The sequence below is a fragment of the Dioscorea cayenensis genome, unplaced genomic scaffold (genome assembly GCF_009730915.1).
Source record: "Dioscorea cayenensis subsp. rotundata cultivar TDr96_F1 unplaced genomic scaffold, TDr96_F1_v2_PseudoChromosome.rev07_lg8_w22 25.fasta BLBR01000334.1, whole genome shotgun sequence".
Taxonomy (NCBI): Eukaryota; Viridiplantae; Streptophyta; class Magnoliopsida; order Dioscoreales; family Dioscoreaceae; genus Dioscorea; species Dioscorea cayenensis.
Genome location: NW_024086725.1, coordinates 15,140 through 40,263, shown reverse-complemented (window position 1 = coordinate 40,263; position 25,124 = coordinate 15,140). Strand labels below are relative to the sequence as shown.

The 25,124-nt window shown below is 34.1% G+C and overlaps 1 protein-coding gene and 1 pseudogene across 1 annotated transcript; one reads left to right on the top strand and one right to left on the bottom strand.

Moving 5' to 3' along the window:
• Positions 1-1,711: 1,711 nt before the first annotated feature.
• Positions 1,712-2,140, top strand: LOC120254072 (ycf20-like protein). Its single transcript, XM_039262217.1, has one exon. It carries the CDS (start codon positions 1,712-1,714, stop codon positions 2,138-2,140), a length of 429 nt encoding a protein of 142 aa, XP_039118151.1.
• Positions 2,141-12,243: 10,103 nt separating this feature from the next.
• On the bottom strand, positions 12,244-14,019 carry LOC120254074 (annotated as a pseudogene).
• Between the last annotated feature and the right edge of the window lie 11,105 nt (positions 14,020-25,124).

Below are 25,124 nucleotides of genomic sequence, written 5' to 3'. Positions count from 1 at the left end.
ATTCCTGCCTGATGGTCTGAAAATGAAGGTTAAATACCATGTTTTTAATGTTGACTTGAGCTGGTCCAGTGCATGCAACAAATGCTCCCCTTTTCCAACTACTGATTCACCTGATAGCATTGTTATCAACAGTTTTCAGCCTAACTCTCCTTCTGCTGTCACCAGCGGTGGGCCAAGTTATAAGTGTTTGCACACTTGGTCATCTGAATTCTTCTGACAAATGGCATCTATCTCAAGTTGAGACAATCAAAATAACCGATAAAAGAATCAGCAATAACACATCATTTTATCCTTTTGTTAACTGGATGAAATATGATGACCTTTTAACCTTAATTTTCACGTAGCTTGGGTGCAAACGCTAATTTTCTGTACATTATGCTTTGGATTTCACTATTTTTCAAGTATTTCTGTCTCCTCAATGAGTGTGTATTATTGGCAGTATATGTATCTGTAACCAATTTTACCTTGGTTGATTTTCCATGGGCAGCTGAATTATTGTTGTGAGTGCAAATGTTGGCATCACCATTTTACAATGAGGTTATCTTACTTTCATCACTAAAATACTCAGAGTCAAGATTTCCTTTGGTGGCATACCTGCAAAAGGCAGCTTTTGGTTTTTTCCAAGATGAGCGGCCTCGGTGGAGCAAGTGGGAGTGAGGCCTGCGCACACATGGGCGCTGGGACCACCCGCACACAACTACTATGCACACTCCTAGAAATGCACCCTCATCCAAGATTCGAACTCTCACCACTTGTGAAGAGTTCTATTGGGGGTCTGACTACCAATAGACCACTTGGTCGTTAGTAAGGCAGTTTTGGTTTTGGCCAAAGCTTTTTCGATCACCACTGCAGTTTGAGAGTATCCAAGCAATTCTATATATCAAGGTTGGGTTTAATATGTGATGTTTCAATTGTTAGATTCCTCTAATAAATTATTTCTGAACATAAAATTTGATTTCACTCTTCTGTTATCTTCTAAGTTTTGTACAAATGTGAGACATTCAAAATTTTGAATGCACAATCAGCTTTAGTAGCTAGTTATATGCAGTACAGAATGGTGAGTGTGTACATTATCCAAGGTGTTTGGATATAGATTATACCTTTTTGGTTGGTTTCATGTTTATATGATGCCCACGTATAGATGATGTGAGATCATGTTCTTCAACAGATGATAATGTTGTTGGTGTGAGAGAGTGAATTGTATGCTCCCAAGTTGTGATCAAACTCACTAAATTCTCTACCGAATTTAGCACTCAACTTTTGTATGTGAAGAAGCAACTGAATCAGATGATAGTAGAGAATAAGAGGCAATCTCAAAAATCACTCAGAATTCCATATCTTATTCAACCAAACCATTCAGACATTTAAACGTACATTTGCCAGACCAACCTTCACGGAGATCAGCCGAAATCATAGAGCCCAATGAATTGTTCTTTGTATATGTCAACTAGCCCGCAAATTCAATGTGATATCTATATCTACACACACACACACACACACACACACACACACACAGATATATAGGTTTAAAGTTGGTTTGGTTCTGAACAAGGTACCTGCACATCAGAATTTTGGTTTGCACTTGGTGACTATATATGTTCATCTCTGTGAGTCTGTTGTAACTCTTTTTAATTTAAATTTGTTTCCATTTAATCTCATTGTTAGCAGAAAGAATGTAGATGATGAGGATGATGGTAGGATTTATAATAGTATGATCCTCATTGTGTGGGACTGCAGGCGCATAAGATGGGTTATTAAAAGCAGGCCAGATCCTTCAGGAAGCAACACAGACAATGGAACTCGTCTTGTCAGAGCAATCCAGAATTTCCAAATCAAATTAAATTCCAAGCTCCAAGAGCTGAGGAAAGGCCTAGTAATGAAGGTTCTTTTCTTCTTACTAGGTTTTTACTGTGTGACCGCATTTGCAATAGTTATAGGGCAAACAGGTGACTGGGATATTCTCTCTGCTAGCATTGCCGTCATTGTGATCGAGCCCATTGGTGCTCTCATGTACAAGGCTTCTTTCCATATACTGGACAAACTCAAAAGCCTCATCGCATTTTTCAACTATTGGAAGGCAGGTCTTTCCCTGGGGTTGTTCTTAGATGCGTTCAAGTATGAAGTGGATACTTTCTTTTAATCTTCCAAGCTTATTTCAAATCCAATTTGATATATTATCCCAATTCTTGTAAATAGTACATATTTTTTTTTTTATTTAGATGAAAATTCCATTGTGGATGTGATACTCACTATATGGAAACTAGAGATCAAGAGAAACAACTTTTGTATTCAAAGAAAAACTTAAAACCCACTCTATTTTCCTTGGAAATTCACACAAGCTCACACTGAATGTAAAAACCAGAAAAAAAAAACATTAACATTCTAATGAGAAAACACACAATATATCCTTGTAAAAATTCAGTCACTGAAATGATACGGGCCAGCTTAGTCACACCACACGCGTCAGGTTCTCCTCGGCTGTACTCGCTTTAACCGACTTTTCATGCCTCGAACTTATTACAAAACTCTTGATCAACAAATCTTAGCAATCCAAAACAAACACAATCCAAGTCTTCTCTATTGCCTCGAACTTAAACCCATGTCTTTGATGGATGAAATCCGGACCACACGATCACTGGCCTAACCCCTCATACTGGGGTTGTTCTTCTTGCCTCAAACTATGTGTGTGTTCTCTTGATCTTCAAATCCTAGCCATCAAAAAACTTTCCTCTGATTTCTCAACCAACAAAACAGACATTCAAACAAAGGAAATGACACAACTACCCTCTATTTCTTAACTAATTACACCAGGACAATTAAACTGCAGCTTCACTGCTTCTTCACTGCAATCTCTCATGAAATTCGTTCATTCTTCAATCAATTCTAACAATATCTCCCCTTGATTGAAGATGACAAATACCCATCTCACCTCTGAACTGCTTATGCTTCTGAACACTAAGACATTTGGTAAATATATCAACAACTTGTACATCAGTTGAACAATAATTCAACTAAATTTTCTTCCTTGTTATAAGCTCTCTAACATGATGAAATTTAACATCCATGTGCTTTGTTCTGCCGTGGAGAGTTGGATTCTTAGCAATAGCAATGCAAGACTTGTTGTCACACCATATCTGAGTAGATGATTCACAATTCCATCCATAATCATTCAAAATTTTCTCCATCCACAAGCTTTGACAACAAGCTCAACTTAGTGAAATATATTCAGCTTCAGTGGATGATAAGGCCACAATTTCTTGCTTCTTTGATGCCCAGCAAACAGCACCTGAGCCTATGTTAAAGACATAACCCAAGGTACTCTTTCTATCTTCTTTATCACCACACCAATCACTGTCATAATAACCTTCAAGCACACACTCTACTCCACTGTTATACTGAATTCCATAATTAAGAGAACCCGCAACATACCTTAACATTTGTTTAGCAGCTCCCAAGTGAATCCTTGTAGGATTTTGCATATATCTGGACAACTGATTTACAGAAAACACCAAATCTGGTCTAGTATGAATCAAGTATAGCAATTTGGCAATTAATCTTCTATAGACAGCTGCATCTGTCCTTTTTGCTTCTTGAGTAAGTTGCAATTTAGTACATTGATTCATTGGCACATTCACTGCCTTACATCCCTGCATGTTGAACTGCTTCAACATATCTTTTGCATATCTCTTCTAGGAAACATGTATACCTTGATTGCTTTGATGTATTTCAAGCCCCAGAAAATACTTAATCAGACCTAAATCTGACATTTCAAACTCCTGTTTCATTGCTACCTTGAATTCCTCGATCATCTCCATTGATGATCCTAAGCAAATTAAATCATCAACATATACACATATTAATAGTATCTCCCCTTCATTCTTTGTCTTTTTATACAAAGTATGTTCTGTTTCACTTCTACTGAAATTCTGTGACTCAAACCATCCATCTAACCTTGCATACCAGGCCCTTGGAGCTTGTTTTAAACCATACAAGGCTTTAAATAATTTATACACTTGATCTTCTTTTCCCTGCACTTCAAACCCCTTTCGTTGTGAAACATACACTTCTTCTTCAAGTGTTCCATTCAAAAAAAGCAGACTTAACATCCAATTGATAAATTGGCCAACCTCTTTGACCTCCAAGTGCTAACACCATCCTCACTGTCTCCATTCTTGCCACAGGAGCAAAGACTTCTTCATAGTCAATTCCAAATTCCTGAGCATAACCTTTAGCAACAAGCCAGGCTTTATATTTGTCAATCTCACCATTTGGCTTCAATTTGGTCTTATATACCCACTTAACCCCAATTGACTTCTTTCTTGCAGGTATTTCACAAATCTTCCAAGTATTATTTCTCTGAATTACCTCAATTTCAACTGACATTGCTTGTCTCCAATGATCTGATTTTTCAGCTTCTTCATAACAGTTTGGATCAGTTACATTCAATGCAAATGAGCAACTTCCATATAAATCTTTCAGTGTTCTCACCTTCTTTGTTGGAGATTCATCAATACTAGATGTACTAGAATCTGATTCTAAACCCTTCTGAGCTGCAGAATTACCATTCCCACTACTATTATCAATTCCTGAACTTGATTCAGCTTGACTCCCAGTTTCTTGAATTCCTGCAATTGAATCTGATTTCCTTCCTTGCAACAATCATCTTAGATGTCTGATCATTAATCCTTGTCCACTGCCAAAATTCTGACTCCACAAACCTCACATCTCTACTGATCAGTACTTTGCCTGAATCTGGTAAATAGATTATGTAGGCTTTTGCATTTAAACAATAACCAATGAAAATCCCTTTCACTGCTCTATCATCCAACTTCTGTAATTTTTGTATAGGCATATGCACCATAGCTACACAACCAAATACTCTTAAATGAGAAACTTTAGGCTTCAATTCAAACCAAGCTTCATAAGGTGTTCTTCCCCATACTGCAAAGGTTAGAGACACATTAGACAGATATACTGCTGTCATAATTGCCTCAGCCCAAAAACTCTTTGGCAAGTTACTGGTCTTAAGCATGCTTCTTGCCTTCTCAACCAATGTTCTATTTTTCCTCTCAGCTACAATTTAGCTCGTGAGGGTGAATAAGGCAGTCAATTCATGCTTTATACCTTCTACGATCATGAAATCTCGAAATTCTTTTTGACATAAACTCTCCACCTCTATCTGTTATGAGAATCCTCAATTGATTCCCTGATTGCCTTTCCACCATTGTCACAAATTTTTTAAAACAACTGAGTACTTCATACTTGAATTTCAAAATATACACCCAGAACACCCTTGAAAAATCATAAATGAAAAGCAGAAAATATTTGCCTCCACCATTGGATTCTGTGTGCATAGGACCACATATATCAGCATGGACAAGATGAAGGCTTCTCCTAGCTCTCCAAGACTTGCCCAGTTGAAATGGACACCTTGTTAGCTTTCCAAAATATACATTCTTCACAATAATCAACTTGGGAACCCGGAACCATCTCCTTGCTAGCAAGCAATTTCAAGCCCTGAAAATTCAAGTGTCCATACCTCTTATGCCACAACATTTCCAATTCCTTATTCTTTGCTAAATTGACCTGCTCTTGACTTGCAAATTCCACAGGAAAGCAGTTGTTGTTGTTCTTCCGATTTTGAATAAAATTTCTCGAGTACTTTTTCTCTAATGACACACCCATCTTTTTACTAAAATTGACATCATTGCCTCCTTCATTGAAATGTCCTACCTCAATAGATTATGTGCAATAAAGGTACATACTTGCACACCATCAATCAATCTCAATTGCCCATCAAACATTTTTATTACAGCTGAAAACTCGTCACACACATTCAATTCTTTTATTATCACCTAGTCTAACCTTGTCTGTAATGTTTCATCAAGACTATGAAATAGCTCCCTTCCTCCCTGTCATGTGACTAGATGTTCCACTATCCAACAACCATATAGATGCATTCTCCATACCTTGCCCATCATGAACCATGAGCAAGTGCCCATAATCACCCCGAATTTGCTACATTAGATGAGCGCTCCCGCTTCACCTACACTTCTATCCTGCATTGCAGCCAATGTGACGATAATGCCCATATTTTAGCATTTAAAACATTGAACATTTTGCGGTCCTCCTCTCATCGAATCCTCTTCCAAATTGCCTTTGACCTCTTCCAAATCTGCCAAAAGCCCTTGAACCACCTCTACTATATAATGCACAAACTTTGAGAACAATGATAAGGCTGAAGAACATAAATAGCATGGTGTGCTTTGGGTGGGAATTTTGTTGGATTGCACTCTATTTCTTATTTATTAAATTTCGTTGTTTGTTTAATTTAAATTAATTATCAATTGTTGGACTGCACTCTATGCTTTGAAATGAATTACAAATATTATTGCCTATGAATATTTAGTTACTATTTTCTTATCAATTGTATTTATACATGTTTATTTTGATCTTTGGATAATGGATAGCATTATACACTTTCATAGCCAATTGGACATGGATAAATTTTTAATTAAACGACCACGGAGTGAAGAGTCATCCAATTGTCCGAAAGCACCACCTGAGCTCTGGATCAGTGAGAAAAACACCGATGTGAATTTCAATTCAAATGACATCATTAGTGATCCGGGGACTACGAAAAAGCCGATTGAAGACTTTGATATCGGGATTAGAGATCAAGCACGAAGGGAATATTTAACTAGAGGCCCACAACCAACTGGCCATAGTTTTTCCACAAAGGAGTACGAGCAAACAAAGGAGGGAGTTTTTGAGGATGCATGGTTTTAAAACAATATCCATGGTTGGAGTACAGTGTGACAAAAGATTCAGCATATTGTTTTTGGTGTTACCTTTTCACACCTAGTAGGGAAAATCGAATAAGAGAAGATGCATTTACTAAAAAAGGGTTCAATAATTGGAAAAAAGCATTAGAAAAATTTGTAGAGCATGTTGGTGCTGTGAACAGTGTGCATAATGACGCAAGAGTACAATTTCAGAGTTTTCAAAATCAAAGGCATAGCGTGTCACACCAATTGGCTACACATTCACAAGAGATGGAGGTTGAATATCGTACTCGTTTAACAGCTGTTTTAGATGTGACGCGTTTTCTATTGAAGCAAGGTTTGCCTTTCCGTGGACATGATGAGTCCTTGAGCTCCTTGAACAAGGGTAATTTCCTTGAGCTACTCGAGTGGTATAGCCTGCGGAATGAAAAGGTTTTTAGGGTGGTTAATCAAAATGCTCCAGCAAATAATCAAATGACTTCGCCGAAAATTCAGAAGGAGTTAGCAAATGCTTGTGCAACAGAGATTACATGTACTATTGTTGATGATATAGGAGATAAGTATTTTTCTCTTATGATTGATGAAGCCCGGGATGTGTCAGTGAAGGAGCAAATGGGAGTTGTTTTGCGCTATGTGAGTAAGAATGGGTATGTGATAGAGAGCTTTCTTGCTATGGTTCATGTGCCCGGATACATCAGCTATTTCACTGAAGAATGCTATTGATTGTTTATTTGCTAAACATAGGTTATCTCTTTCAAGGCTGAGGGGACAAGGATATGATGGGGCTTCAAATATGCGAGGAGAATTCAACGGTTTGAAGGCACTTGTCCTAAAAGAAAATCCATACGCAAAGGTATATCCATTGTTTTGCTCATCGGCTCAATTAGTGATTGTTCTTTGTTGCTAAAGACAATCGAATTGTGAGTGATTTTTTTCCAATATGTTACTATGATTGTTAACTGCGAGGGGCATCTTGTAAAAGGAAAGACCAACTCGGCAACATCACCATGACAGGTTGGTTGAGCAATTAGAGAAGGTAGAGATAGCCAGATGGAGAGGACAAAAATCAAGAATCCAGTTTAGCAAGACCCAGGGTGATACTCGTTGGGGATCGCATTACACTACCATTCTCCGGCTAATCTCAATGTGGACTTCAGGTGTTAAATGTCCTTCAAAATGTGCATGATGATGGTGCTTCTAATGACAATAGAGGCATAGCGGCAAGTTTGATTGAAAAAATGGAGAATTATCAATTTGTGTTTGTGATGTATTTGATGAGGGCGTTTGTTGGGGAATAACAAATGAGTTATCACTTGCCTTACAACAAAAATGATCAAAAATATTGTTCAAGCAATGCGTTTGATTGAAGTAGTAGAGCTCGACTTCAAGACTTAAGGAGAGCAGGGATGGGAGGCATTTTTGGAGCAAGTTAGATCTTTTTGTGAAGGAAACTCTATCCCGGTGCCTAATATGGAGGATCATACTGCGAATCCGTGGTCGTTCTAGAGCGGGAAGGGCAAGTCATTACTCATTTTTCACCATTACCGCGTTGAAATTTTTCTAGCGAGGTTAGTATTCTTTATATTCATTTGTAAATCTCATTAATTTAGTTTCTTAGAAATATTTGTAATTTTATTATTGTGGCAATGTTAGGGTCATTGATTTGATTGCACAAGAAATGCAAAAACCGCTTCTCGAAACTAGCGACGAGTTACTTCTTCTTACATCATGCCTTGATCCAAGGGACTCATTCTCCAAATTCAACATCCATAAGCTACTACGTCTTGCAGAACTTTATCCCGAAGATTTCACAATGACTGAACGCATGATGCTTGAGGATCAACTTGCTACTTTTATTTATGATGTGCGGCATGATCCGATTTTTATAAATGTTGGGGACTTAGGAGGTTTTGCTAGGAAGATGGTTGAGACAGGCAAACATATTATTTTTCCACTAATTTATCGCCTTATCGAGTTGGCATTGGTTTTACCAGATTGCTGACGATAGTGTTGAGAGGGTGTTTTCGGATGAATATTGTGGAAAAACCCGACTTACGTAATAAAATGGGAGGCAGTGGATGAATGATAGCTTGGTTGTCTATATTGAGCTGGGGAGGTTGTTGCAACTATAGACAATGAAGCGATTTCTACAACGTTTTCAAAATGCAAACTCGCGGATGCGATTACCTCCTCTTAGTCGACTCACATGCCTCACATTTCTAGCACTAACGCTGGCATCGGTTCTAGTTCAAGCATGCATAAATAGCTATTGTATGTTTTTTCCCCAATTATGTATTCAAAGTGTGGTTGTTTAATAAAAAATTTTATTACCTTATTATTTACAGTTCGAATAAATACTTATTTAGATGTATATATATATATATATATATATTTTGAATTAGCCCCCCCTGTTAGTATATCTTGGTTCCGCCACTGCATGACGGATAAAAGCATAGATTAATTAAATACTGCTTAAAGGGCCCAATCAGAGGTTTTTTCACTGTTGATGGCAGCTGGATTCTTTTGCTGGTGGTTTGTAGAGGAGGATTGACTATGCCACGTTGTGCGAAAACTCTCTCATATTAAAGACTCGCCTCTATGTTGCCCTTGTCCATTTAAGAACCATTGGAATCCAATGATGTGAAGCTAACACTGCTTCCCATTCTTGCTTTTCGTAAAGAAAGAAAGTCAGTCTTTCTTTACTTACCATAAGATAAGATATCATCATCAATCACCATCCATTTTGTTGACATACCTTAATTTTAAATATTAAATGTCGTTTTAGAGGAAGAAGGAAAAACAATAAATTATTCAATGCAAAGTTTCCAGGTAGTAAACATTTGTAAGATATATAGAGGAATATTTAAAGAAAAAAAAGGAAATTAAAACGGTGGCAAGCTTATCATTAGAAATGGAGAACTATGGCCACACGAGCCTAATGAACTAAGAGTAGGTGGTAGGCAGTAGATAGCAATATAAACCAAGGTTGTCAGAGCTACGGGTAATGACGACGTGCTAGCCCAGTGTCAAGAGTCGATATGTTCGACCGAATTCGAACCGAGATTGACAGGTCAATAATTAAATATAAAAAATATTATAATAATTAATAAATGAAGTAAATATAATATTAAACCCATAATTATATTATAAAACACTATTCAAATTTGATATTTAAATTGATAAATCACCTTATATACGATGGGAGCTTTTTTAATTATTGTCATTTATTTTTATATTTTTAAATATTTATAAATTTAATATATTAATATATAATTATCGAACTATCTCTTGTTATTTATTTATTTATTTGTTTATCGATTGATTTTATAAAATAAATAAGAAATTTAATTCACTAATTCTTATATCCTCGATTGAGCTTTTTATTTTGCTTTTTAAATTTTCTTATATTTTTATTTAATTAGAATACTTTAATTTTATATTTTTATAATAAAATTACACTCATTTATTGTTTTATTTTCTTAATAAATTAAATTTTTAGAAAGTATTCACATAACATATTAATATATTTTATTTTTAAATGTTAATTTTTGTTGGTATGTTTATGATATATATATATATATATATATTGCAATTCGATTTATTGATTATAAATTATAAATTAATATTAATAAATATACACGATTTTCGTGGTTTAATGAGAAAATAATAATAAATTATTAAATATTAGAAAAATTAAGCATTTAGTGATCCGACTGACTCTGCGTCAACCGGCTCCAAGTTGAACCGTCCGGATCCACGGGTTAATCACAGAGTTTTTAACACAGGTCAGATAGGGGTACTCGCTGGCCTACTGGCTGGCGGTTCTTTCGATTGAACCGCCGGACGATCATGGGTCCGACAACCTCGATATAAACAGAGGGTGCTAAGGAAAAAGTGTTCCTAAGAAATGTCAAGGAATATTTTTTAGATGGTATTGATTCATTTTATATGTTGAACTTAATAAATCAGAATCAAAAACTATTTTCTTTTTGGGGAAATTTTAGTTTAGAATCTTTTAGACAATCACAGATTATTTGCATAAAAATATCACAAAAAGTTTCCGTTGGATTGACCATTTGATTATTGTCATTAAGATGGTGATTGTTCACGTTGAAAAATGGGTACGAATACAAAGTAATTTTTTTAAAATTTAATAATAATAAATTTATTAAATAAATTAAAAAAAACATATTAAGTACCCACCAGAAACTAAGATGTATTACCATAAAATAGAAAAGTAAATAAATAAAAAACATAATGAATATCCAATAGTAAAATAATGATTTTTAAATCTTTCCCTGATAATATATTATTTACAGAAGATCGCTTTTATGGATATGAGTGTGCGATCCCTGTAAAAAAAGATAGTTTCACCACTTGATGGATAACAATGTTTTTAAATGAGGGATATTTATTATCAATTCATTAAAAATAAAATAGAAATAAGACGAAAATACAAAAAGGCTCTTCTTCCTGGTGCAAATGAAAAAGTTGGGTTTGAAAACACCAATATATGAAACATTTTATCCGTTATCTTACAAATGTTTACTACATGGAATCTTTGCATTGAATAATTTATTTGTTTTTTCCTTCTTCCTCTAAAACGACATTTAATATTTAAAATTCAGGTATGTCAACAAAATGGATGGTGATTGATGATATCTTATCCAAGAATGGGAAGCAGTGTTGCTTCACACACCATTGGATTCAATGGTTCTTAAATGGATAAGTACAATAATAGAGCCAGTCTTTTTATTTTATTTTATTTTATTTTATTTTATTTTTTTATGAAAATAATAGAGCCAGCCTTTTTATTTTATTTTATTCAATCCTCCTCACAAACCACCAGTAAAAAAATCCAGTAGTCATCGACAGTCAAGAACCCTTTAAGCAGGATTTAATTAATCTATGATTTTATCCGTTATTAATATATGGCGCCATATATTATTCTTGTTAACTGAGTGTTATCGAGTAAATTATATTAATATTTGTAATTTTCTTTGTACACCTCATACCCTAACATTTCACTTCTCAATAATCTGGTTGACTAATTTAATATAAATTAATAAAATACCAAAAATAAACATTATTCTTTGCAACATAAAATTGTTGCAAGTATATAAATATACATATATAATTTTTTTAACAATTCCAATATATGCAGTAATCACTTTGTGTTTATCATCCAACTCTTTTTGTTATTATTATTTTTATCTAAATTTGTAAATGAGTCTCCGAAAATTATGAGAGGAATCCGATAATGGATTATATGAATGACAACAAGACGCTGAGCTTAATTGATTAATCAAAAGTAGAATTGAGTCAACATAACTTAGATACATAGAAAAAGAATACAAATATGGATAACAAATGGATTTATTCCATATTTATCTTATTTGTAATACTATGCTTTTTAAATAACAGCTTTTTATTTGGAACAAAAAGAGGGAACAAAAAGAGGAAAAATATAGTATCTGTGTTTCAAAGGATGCGCATGCAAATGGTGAGTCCATCTCCAATGCAAACTTGAGAAATTTCAACTCTAGAATCAGCCGCTAGAAATTTATTGAACTTCACTAAGAAATTTCGTACCTCAAGATCAGCCGCCTCATTGAATGAAAAATCTAGAGGTTCTACTACGGTACCAAGCCATAGTGTGTTGTCATAGATAATGGCCCCTCCTATCTTCACCAACTTCAACAATCTTTCATGATACTCTCCATAGTTTGTTTTGTCAGCATCCACAAATGCAAAATCGTATAAATCCTCTTTACCATCTTTTGCCTATAAAAAATATTTTATTTAAAAAGTTCTTGTTTTTATAGGAGTTTTGAATTATAGGCTATGACTAATAATATAAAATTAGTTTTTCCTCATCAGAAAATCAAGATATATTATTTTTCCTGAAAACACCTCTTCAATAAAAACTATTATTATATTATTCGATTAATTATAATAATGTAGCTCAGTTATCTCTCTAGCGTCCATGTAGAGGGTTTTTCGGTTTAGTCTTTGCTTACGTGAAATATCTCTTTATTTGAGTTGTCTACTGTTTATTTTTGTTTTTAAATAAATCGTGGTTTATCCAAAACTTTTATTAAATAATAATAATAATATATTATTGTATGATGTATTAAGAGGTAATTCAAAATTTATTTTTGAAGAACCTTTTGTTTTAAGGGGTAATTTTTTTTATTTGGTAATTTTAAACCCAAAAGATAACAACATTATTATGGAGGATTAATAAGACCTTTTTCTTTATCTTTTCAAGATAAATAAAACTTGAATTTCTTGAAAATCAGGACAAAAATAGTAACATTTATAGAATTAAAATTGAAGAAATTTTTACCTCTTCAATCATCTTATCAAGGATAGGTAGACTTCGGACTCAATAAAGTTGATTTTTCTTCCACTCCCTGAGATAAAAGGGAGTCCTATTTCAAAAGATGATCTATCCATATCGATAGCTATTATCTAAAAATAAGAATAAATTAAATAAAAATTAAAACACATGCATATTCAAATTTTCTCCTTTGATTAAAATTTAAAAATAAGATGATGAAATAAGATGAGGATTTATGCAACCTTCCCATCCTTCGACGTACCAATGCGGTAGTGAGGAGCGAATAGCCAGTGAAAACTCCAATTTCTGTAAGTCTCTTAGCATTCATTAGCTTCAAAATAACTGACAAAAGTTGCCCTTCGTCCAGGCACACTCATTTCTCCCTATTTCATTGACAAGACATGAAATAATTAACTTGGAATGCAATTATGTTAACAACATTAACTATGATTCTCGTCCCTTTCTTTAACAAAGGTCAATAGTCTGATATTTTTTACCTCAAAGTGATTAGTCCATGTTCTTCAAGGAATTTATTATTATTATTATTTTTATTGCGATTACAGACATTAATAAGTAATATAAATCCTTGTTGAATTGCATAAAACTAAAATAACTTAACATGTCATCATCCATTCTCGTATGATAGATAATAAATATTATAGTGTTTATACTGAAATAGAAAGAGAAAGCTTCTATAATTAAAATCTAGAAATATATGAGAGGGAGAGGGAAATAGGAAATTTTGACTTATATCTTTCATTGTTACCTCTCTCAACTCCTTCAGTTGTTCATGCTCCCTTGGATATACATTTGTCTCCAACATATACTGAAACAAACATCATGAACTAGATAACAAAATAAAAATAAAAAATAAATGAAACAATGTAAAGGAAAGTCATAAAAACCTATAGAAGATCGTCGCTCTTAAAGAAGGTTCTTAACTGTAGCCATAGATGAGTGGGAGACTGTCACGCAACTATGGAGAATGAGATCTTTTCTTTTCAAACCTCTTATATAACTCCACTAAGCCGTGGAGACCTAAGTGAACCCATTTGATTAGGTGTGAATCTAATCAAAATAATTGAGAGTCTTGAGCTCTATATTATTTAACAAAATGACCCTAATCAGCACCAGCACATGGGTGCATGGATGGGTTAGAATATAAAAACATTAAGTTCTTTTGACTTTTAACCCAAATTATATAATAATAAGTTGATTTATTTTTAGTTTTTAACTATTTATGAAATTATTAGTGTTTTTAAATTTTATTAAATTTTAAATAACTTTTTAAGAAATATATCAATGTGCTATTTAAATCCTTATATATAATTAATAAATTATCTTTTTCTTTTTGATTATTTAACCCCAAAATTTCTTTGTTTTAAAAAGTTATATAATTTTTAATTTATTATTAATTTTAATGAATGTAGTTTGAATCATAGAAAACACAAAGAGGCCAAAATAATTTATACTAAATATTTAAATCATGAAATCAATAATAACTTTTAAAATTATTTGAAGTTAAAAAACATAATTGCATTTAAATAAAAATAAAGTTACATAATATGATTTACCTGCCCAGGGCAAGTGGTTATAATGACGGGTTATTTCGTATAGGCGCAAATTACTCTAGGATCAGTCATCATGTCGTTCGTCACATCGATCTTTGGTTGGCGGGGAAAGCCGCAGTGATCTCACTCGGGCGTGTATCTATGCTCTATACGTAAATAGCAAAATCAATGACTACTTTGCAAATAAGGGAGAGAAATATATGATGTAACTTGCATTTATAGTTTAAATGCACTGTTTGTTTCAACTTCAAATAATTTCCTAAAGAGATTATTGTTCCTATGATTTTAATTAAATACATTATAAAGCCCTTTGTGTTTTCTGCTTATTCAATATATTTTTAAAATTAATTTTTAATTAATTAAAAAATTATATAATCCCATCAAAACAAAAATTTGGGTCTAGTCATGGGGAAATGATAATTTGGTGATTATAAACAAATAAAGGGATTTACATACACTTATCATATGTTTTACAAAAGTTATTTAAAAAGTTTAATAAATTTTTAAAAACACTAATAATTTTTATTTGGTTTAAATCAAACTTTTATTAGTTATAAAACGATTCAGGGGTTAAAATCTCGAATAAATCAGTGATTTTTATTTGAAAATATCTTTGACATCATATGTGCATCCCAGCGTCATTCTCGTGTGGGTGATGTGATAGTCTAGTCAGTTTTGATAATTAAAATGACCCTAGGGCTCATTTTGGTTAAAAATAAAAATAAGGCCATTTTCATTAGAGCCCATGTTCTTTTTAATATTAAAGGTGGATAGTATAAATAATTCTCTTTCTATTCAAACCTCTTATATAACTCCACTGAGCCATGGAGACTACAGGTGAAACATCTTAATAAAATAATTAAGATGCTAGTATCACGTTCGTTTAATATCCAGGAGGATGGTATGCCATCTAACTCAAGTTTAGGAATTTAGATATCTCGGTAACGAAAACCATAGGAGGCTGTATTGGCGAGATCCAACGGTAACAGCTGCCCAAAAGAAAAATACTCATTTGCTAATTATTACCATAAGTTGTTCTCTTTTCTTGGATTAACAATATTACTAATTGGCAAGGGGTCAATTTTTAAGAAAAATGTACTCGTTTATTTATTTAGTTTTTAAGTATATTTTAAGTTTCATTTTTAGAATTTATATTTATATTTATATTTATATTTATATTTTTTAATTTTTAATCAAATAGAGAATACTTTGATATTTTTAACAGTAAAATGTTAAAATTATCATTGCAAAATCTGATAATAAAATTACTTTTTAATTTCAAAACATATTTGAATCAGTTAAAAGCATTATTGTTTTATAAAATTTTATTATTCATATAATTCAAGGAGAAGCGCATCTCATTAGAGAGACCTGTACATCTAGAACATTGTTTTGAGTATTACGTACTCCACCAAAGGCTAGTCAAATGAAACAAACTGATTTGTAATTCATAAACTATTGAACCTAAATGGGTACGATGGGCTCTTCATCTCTACCACAAAGGAGCTTTCAATCGCACGTGCTGATAGGTTAGAAGTCAGCTCGGCGGCATACCTTTTTGCGAGATGAGACTAAACACAACATTGTTGTACATAAGGCGCAATTGAGCACTTCAAATAGAAAGTCGATGGCAATCTATCTATTCAATAGAGTGCGAGGTTTGTGTCTAGAGTGGTAATGAAGTGAGCGGTGACTCAAACCCCCTTAACTTTCGTTTGTCATTCATCTTCAAGGATAGGTAAAATGATGATGACGGATAGATGCGTGAGGGAAGAAAGCTTCATTTGGGAGCGTCACGAAGGCAGGACGAGAAGTGTCATAGGTTCCAAAGGAGATTATAGAGATGGTGTGTCTTATTGATCACTGATGTGGTTTCTGGTGTGTGGTGGAGTTAGGAATGATCTTTTTACTTCCACCTCTTGCCTCTACTTCAAAAGCCATTTCTTGAGGAAGAAATTCTTTGGATGGAGTCGCACAAAAGACTAAGGGGATGGATGCGGTTCACGGTAATGTTAAAAATTACTGCGTGTTACGTGATAATATGAAAATATTACAGCATTTGGCATCGCCGGTGGTAATGTGGATGGTAATATCACATTACCAACTTAAAAATATTACCAAGGAAGTGGTAATCCTGATTAACACCAAAATTTGGTGTCTATCTTGGATTACCATGGTAATCTTATAACTTTTTATATTTTTAATAAATTGATTACCTGATGACCAAACATCGGTGATGCACTATTCCAGCTAATAAGAGTTCGACCAAATATGGATTTATATTAAATTACACGCAATATTCCAATTATATAACATTCCCACTCATTTTCTACCATAGTAATCTCGTTATGTGGTAATATGTCGTTATCACTGAAACCAAAGCGACGCCCTAAAAGTTGGCGCAAAACATGAGCATCTTCTATTGTATTTGTTGTTTCCCCACTTGGAATATATAAACATTGGGATTGAATTTTTATGAATTTAATAATTTTGCTAAGATAGTATTTATCTCAAATTTCAAATTTATAGTTGTTTCACTATTCACTAGGTCTTCGTATGGTTCCATGTGAGAGCAGTTGTATTGCCTGATAAAGAATTTACTATTATTAGGTTATTTTTTTATATGTATCATTTTGGATACATGCGACATACCCTTATTATCGCTCGTGTTAATCCAGCCCATATAATAAATCACTAAAGGGTCGTTAAGTTACCCGTAATCAATATATTTCTGTACTTGTTTCTCTATTGACGATGCTTGTTGTCTTATGTAATATATATATATATATATATAATTATGAGTTAACTGTTTATATAAAACTTTGAAAATATATAAAAACTAAAATATTGATGAAACATAATCCCAACACTGTACTATTGTTTCATCTTTTATATAATCAATTAAGTAACCTTCTATTATATGAAATATTCAATTGAATAAATATCACACAAGATTTCTAGCACATCTCTCCATTCTTTTAGCTTTATTTCCCAACACTTGGTGCTCCGAACCCAGTAACATACTGATGAGGCTCTTGTTTGCCACTTGATCATCGAATTCATGACTCAATTAGAGAAGAACAATTCATTTCTTTAGTTATTCAGAGACCAACCACTTAGTATTCGAGACCAAAATGCTTCGACAAACTTAGAATTGACTAACACAGATGCATATCAACGTAAAACCAAAATAAAATATTAAATATTACTTCAATTTTGTTAATGTAACAATTTTTACTCATTAAGATACAAGTGTGTTCGTAGGCAATGATAATGTTATAGGACTTCCTATCATGTCTTTAGGTAAAACTAGACTGTCTTTACTTGGTTATTTTTTGAACAACTCACTATTTTGATTTCTTTTCATTTGTTCTTGTGGAGTTCTTTAATTTTGAGCTTGAGGTTGTACATTTAGCCTTTTATCTTCTTGCCCCTGTTCTTCATCTTTGTTTACTTAAGGGCAATCAAAAGCTTGGGTGTGTGGATGTTTGATAAACATCTAAATGTATGCATTTTATGTGTATAAATTATGTATAATTAATGTATTCTTTGATGAATCTATGTCCTTTGGTGGTTTAATTGGTTTTATTCGTGTTACAGGCCTCAAAGAAGCCTAGGTGAACTTGGCGACGCAATTGAGGAAGAAATCGACACCAAAAATGACATTTACTATAGCAATTACTATAGCACTTTACGAAAATTTCAGCAAAAATCCAGAGGCTCTCATGGGCTTCTTCACGCCAGTGAACCAGAACGTAAAGCCAGCCTGAGAAAGGCTTTAAAAGAGGGTTTTAGGGTTTTGTTGAGCTATTCATTATCTTCTGCCTTTAAACTCTCAACTCCACATCTTAGATCTGGGGTAAAAGAAGCCGAAAGAAGACATCTTTGGAGTGGAAATCAAGAGGAGAATCAAGGTTTGGCAAGATCTCCCCTCATCTCCTTGTGTAGAGGCTTGTAGAGGACAAGGAAGCCACCTCTTTGATGCCATTGGTGGAAGCTTTCCACGGCTTATCACTTCTCATTCATCACTTGAGGGAGTTTTATAATGTTGCTTTGTTTGGTTATTTTTATGGTTTTGAGCATGTATTATTTAGCATGAACAACTAAACCCCAAGGTCACTGGATGTCGGTGAACGTTGGGGTCACTACAAATAAATTGCCATATAGTGACGGTGTAAAATATGTTGGTAAAAGTCAAAAATCCGTTGGTAAAAGTCCCAAAACCCTATACCGACAGTAAAAATAGCTATTCCAACACTTATTTTACCGTCGGTAAAAGCCTTGTAGGTATAGACCTATACCAACGGATATAGCATTTGTTGGAATAGATTTATTAGTTTTACCAACGGAATATGATTGTAACTATTGGTTATACTATTGAGATAGCATCGTCAAATTACTTATCCTATACCAACAATAAAAACACTTATTCTAACAATTTTTTTACAATTAGTTAAAGTCTTGTGCGCATACATCTATAGCAACGGCTATAGCTTCTATTGGAAAAGATTCATGGGATTTACCAACGGAATATAACTGTAACTATTAATCTCACCGTTGGTAAAGCATCTCATATTTATTTACCTTATACCAATGATAAAATGTATATTCCAACATTTTTTACCGTCAATAAAAATCTCATAAGCATAGAACTTTACCAACGGTTACAATATTTGTTGGAATAAATCCATTTAATTTATCAATGACTACAACATCCGTTGCTATAGATGTATATTCAAAAAGACATGTTTAGCTTTAGCAACGACTATACCGTCGGTAAAAAAATTTTTATATTAATAATTAATCATCAATAAAACTATTATTGTTACCCCGGAAATATATTATGAATAGTTTAATAACTCATACACAATTAAATTAATTTACAATAAATTAAAACAATCAATGGCATTAAAAACACAAAAACATTCCACTAAAAAAATAAAAAGAAAAAAACTATTACATCACCACAAACATATATTTATAAGGTATATGTCCAAAAAAATAAAACCACCATTTAATCTTGACAACCAAGAGTTCTTCCCTCAATTTCAAATCTAACACAAAAAATAAACTACTTTCATTTCATGTCTAACAACCCAATAAAAGCAACAAGAATTTTTCCCAAGTAGAACCGATGTCATCTTCTAAAACGGCATCACCTACAAGAACCATTTAAAAATACAATTAATAAGATGTATGTAACAATAAAACACTAATATAAAAACTTAAAATAATAAGTTGAATAATATACAAAAACTATAAGTAAAATAATATACAACATGTCATGTCTTCTTTTTCATTTTGGAGACAATAAGAGCTTACTTGATGCATTTGGATTTACTTGATGACTTGATTCATGAGAATGATTATTCCACGTCGGCGTTTGTTGAGCACTAGAAGCATCGGTACCTACAAAATTATATAAAATAGAAGTTAAAATTGTTTACACACAATAGCTAAAAGGATTTGCAAACTAGTAATAACTTGTAAAGATTAAAAACAATGATATATATCAAAGACCATTAAAAAATTACCAACAATACCATCAAAATCCTACAACAAACCAAAATAAAATAATTAAATATACAACCATCAAAACAAAAAAATGAACAAAATTAATATATGGCAATAAGGGAAAATAAATGTATTTAAAAACAATGATAAATATCAAAGACTATTAAAAAATTACCAACAATACCATCAAAATCCTACAACAAACCAAATTAAAATAATTAAATATACAACAATCAAAACAAAAGATTAAAAAAACTTATATGTGCCAATAATGAAAAATAAATATATTTAATCCATAGTGTGACTATAGACTAACAACAAATTTCCTACTCTAATATATATATAGCTAAATATACATATTATCACATACCTCTCCATTGACTATGTGAGTCGTAGCATTTAGGACCTCCATGTTCTCATTAGGAAATTGTTTTTGAAATAATGAAATCACAATAGTTAAAGCTTCCTTCAATCCTTGAACCTCAGCCTTCAAATCTTGTACTTCATTAAGATATATGATTTGAGAACATGAAGGACCAAACTTGCTTGATGAAGTAGAAATTGTTCCCATAGAACAAATACGCCCTATTGACACGGTAGGATCTGTTATTACTACATTAGACTTTTGATTTAATCCTAGTTGTTTCATTTTTTTTTCAGTCCCATACTCCACAAATCTAAAAATAACAAAAAAATATTACCTAGCCCTTGTATTAGAACTGTTACTTTAGTATTGTATTTCAAGTTTATAATATGTTCATTTTCCTCTAGTTGCTGGTCATATTAAAAAATAAAAAAAACAAAAGAAAGAAAGAAAGAAAGGTCAAGAAAGGCATTACCAACCAAATTCAGGTTGAAGTTTCCAGTAATCTAGATACTATTTTTCATCAAATTATTACTTGTTTTGCATCAACTATATTTTAGTACTATACCCTTCTTGTTTTAGCCAACCAAACTCCACTAAAAATTGAAGCAAGTTCTATCGACTTCTTAAGTTCAATCTCTTAATCACATACGAAGAACTACCACTTGGCACAACCGTGATCCGATGAGAAGGCATAAGAACTTTGGTAAGTAAGAAGTAAGATTTGTTTGAATCCACATATATACTTATTTTTTTTTCAGATCCACTAATATGGTAGGTTCAGATGCTAGTTGCCATGACGATGACCCTGTTGGTTCAAGCGACGCTACAGATGCACCTGTCACAAGGGCAGAGTATGATGCATTTATTAGCCACTTTTAGCATAAGGTACGATTATCAATTATGTCAGTACAGGAGGAGATGCAGAAGTTCATGCAAGATACCCTATGTGAGACTATTGACCGAGCCCTCACCGAGCGTGTTCCATCCCGAGGTGAGCTTGATGACCATAATGGCCATCGTGACCCCGGTCATGTTAGTTATGGACAGCGGTAATTTCCATGTAGTAACAATGACTATGGTGATGAAGGGCTCCCCCACGGCCTCCGAGATAGAGAAGACCCTAATAGTATATCGAAGATCAAGATGAGCATTTCACCATTCAGCGACAAAGTGGATCCCGAAGTTTACTTAGAGTGAGAGGCGAGGTGTGATCAAATTTTCCAGATCCATGATTTTTCCGATGAGAAAAGTGTAAACCTAGCCTCTCTTAAATTTATCGATTATGCACTAACATGATGGAACCAGTTACAGGAAGACATGCTCTATGCAGGTAATGGCTATATTTGCACATGGGATGCTATGAATATGGCTATGCGACATTGCTTTGTTCCACCACACTTCCAAAGAGATCTATATAATAAGCTCCAATGTCTTGTTCAAGGTACAAGGACTGTCGGTGAATTTTATAAGGTGATGATGAAGGTCCTGATGATCCGCACCAACATGCGAGAAAGTGCGGAGGTGAACATGTCGAGGTTCTTGAGTGGTCTCAACCATGAGATTGATGATCAAGTGGAGATGTTCCCCTACAATGCTCTACAGGAGCTTGTACATCAAGCAATGAAGATGGAGCAACAACAACAACATGGTGGTCGGGATCGCACCATACCTAATCTTCCTGCTGCCCCCACTTGACGCCGCCTTCACTGCGCCACAGGAGGTGGCACCAATCCTAGGTTGACTGCAGCCACCTCTGCATCACCCTTTGGTCACCCATCGACTATGTCAGTATCTTCACTGAGCTCTCGACACAGTGATCGACGCCCCACTTCTTTGACAACAACATCTTCTTCTACATCCACTGTGGCTTCTTCTTGTAGCCACGATATAGAGTACTTCAAGTGCAAAGGGAGAAGGCACATTGCTTCCGAGTGCCCTAGTAGGAGGACCTTGCTCATTAATAAATAGAGTGAGTGGGAGTCCGACAGCGACCTCGAAGATGATGATGATGTAAATGATGAGTCAGTGGATGAAGTTGATTGTGGCATTCAGGCTGATGAGGGAGATTGCTTTATTTCCCACCACGTGTTTAATGTCAATGTTATTGAAGAGGATAAGGGACAATGGCATAACATCTTCCACACTCATGGAACCATTAAAAACAAGGTATGCATGATTATTGTTATTAATGACAGCTGTAATAACATTGCTAATTAGGACTTGGTGGAGAGATTGGGATTGAAACAGCGGCATCACCCTAGTCCATACAAGATGCAGTGACTCAATGATTGTGGATTATTGCGTGTTAGAAACATTGTAACGGTTTAATTCTCCATTGGGAAGTATCATAATCAGGTGGAGTGTGATGTTGTCCCAATGCAAGCATGCCAATTACTGTTGGGACACCCTTGGTTGTTTGATCATGATGTCCATATTAGCAACTGTGCTAACTGACTCACTTTCATGTACAAAGGGGAGCACATTTCTTTACTTCCCATGACTCCGGAGGAAATATTGATAGATGATCTAAAAGAGAGAGAAAGAGAGTGTGAAACACTTGATTAAGAGCCACCATCATAGTGAGCAAGTGTATCCAAAGCCAAATAAAACTCCACAGATTAAATTAACCAAACCCCAGGAAAAAGAGGGTTTAGTGATGATGCCTAGGAAGGGGGACATAAGGGATTTGAGATAACCCAATTCTATGGACTTTGTTCTGGTTATTTTAGTTCATCAGAAAAAAATGGTTCTTGGAGAATGTGTGTAGATTGTAGAGCCATTAACAACATAACTGTGAGGTATAGACATCCCAAACCTAGACTTGATGATATGCTTGATGAACTTAGTGGATCTATTATCTTCTCCTAGATAGACTTGTGTAGTGGCTATCACTAAATTAGAATGAAAGAGGGTGATGAGTGGAAATAGCATTTAAAATAAAATTTGGATTGTATGAATGGATAGTCATTCTTTTTGGTTTAACAAATGCACCTAGTATTTTCATAAGATTGATGAACCATGTTCTTAGAGCCTTCATTGGAAAATTTGTGGTGGTATACTTTGATGATATCTTAATTTTTATCAAGTCTTTAGATGATCATAATGAACATTTATGTATTGTACTTGCTGTTTTGAGAAAAGAACAATTATATGCTAACCTCGCAAAGTACACCTTTTGTACTGACAAAGTTGTGTTTCTTGGCTTTGTGGTTTCATGTCAGGATGTTGAGGTAGATGAAGTCAAGATCAAAGCGGTACATGAATGGGCAACACCCCAAAACGTGAGCCAAGTGAGAAGCTTCCTAGGACTTGTGGGCTTTTACCGTCGGTTCATGAAGGATTTTAGCACTATTGCCGCTCTAACTAATGAATTGACACATAAAGAAGTTCCATTCAATTTTGAGAGGGGGGGGAGGCATTTCAAAAATTGAAGGACAAATTGACAACCGCACCACTACTAGCACTTCCAAACTTTGGTAAGACTTTTGAAATAGAATGTGATGCAAGTGGTGTAGGAATTAGTGGCGTGCTTATGTAAGAAGGTAGGACCATTACTTATTTTAGTGAAAATTTAAGTGGTCCAGCTCTTAATTATTTTGTTTATTATAAGGAGTTGTATGCGCTTGTGAGGCCTTTGGAAACTTGGCAACATTACTTCTGGCCTAAAAAAGTTTTAATACATTCTGACCATGAATCACTGAAACATCTTAAGGGTCAATTAAAACTAAACCGTAGACATGCAAAATGGAGTGAGTTCATAGAGTCTTTTCCTTACATTGTCAATTATAAGAAAAGGAAGGATAACCTTGTAGTTGATGCATTGTCTAGGTGCCATACTTTGCTGTCCCAACTAGATGATAAAATTTTGGGTTTAGAGAGAATTAAAGAGTTATATACTAAAGATTCATACTTTGCTGAATCCTACTCTAAATGTAGTATAGGAAAAGGTTGGGAAAAGTTTCACTTGCATGATGGTTTCTTGTTTCAAGCTAACAAATTGTGTGTACCAGATTACTCTGTTTGCTTATTACTCTTGTAGGAAGTTCATGTAGGCAGTCTGATGGGCCACTTTGGTGCCAAGAAGATGAAAAATATGCTCACCGGCCACTTCTTTTGGCCAAAAATGAGGCGTAACGTTGAGGGCTACATGTAGCGATGCGAGACGTGCCACAAAGCTAAGTTCTGTTAAAAACCTCATGGATTATATACTCCCCTACCTATTCCTAGTGTACCGTGGGAAGATATTTCTATGGATTTTGTTCTTGGATTACCACGGACTAAGAGGGGAAGGGATTCTATATTTGTGGTAGTTGATAGGTTTAGCAAGATGCCTCATTTTATTCCCTATCATAAGAGCGATGATGTTTCACATGTTGCTGATCTCATTTTCAAGGAAATCGTGCGACCACATGGTGTGCCACAAACCATTGTCTCAGATCATGATACCAAGCTATTCTCCACTACGTGCCACCCTCAAATAGATGGGCAAACAGAAGTTGTGAACCGCACACTATCCGTGATATTAAGAACAATTTTAAAGAAGA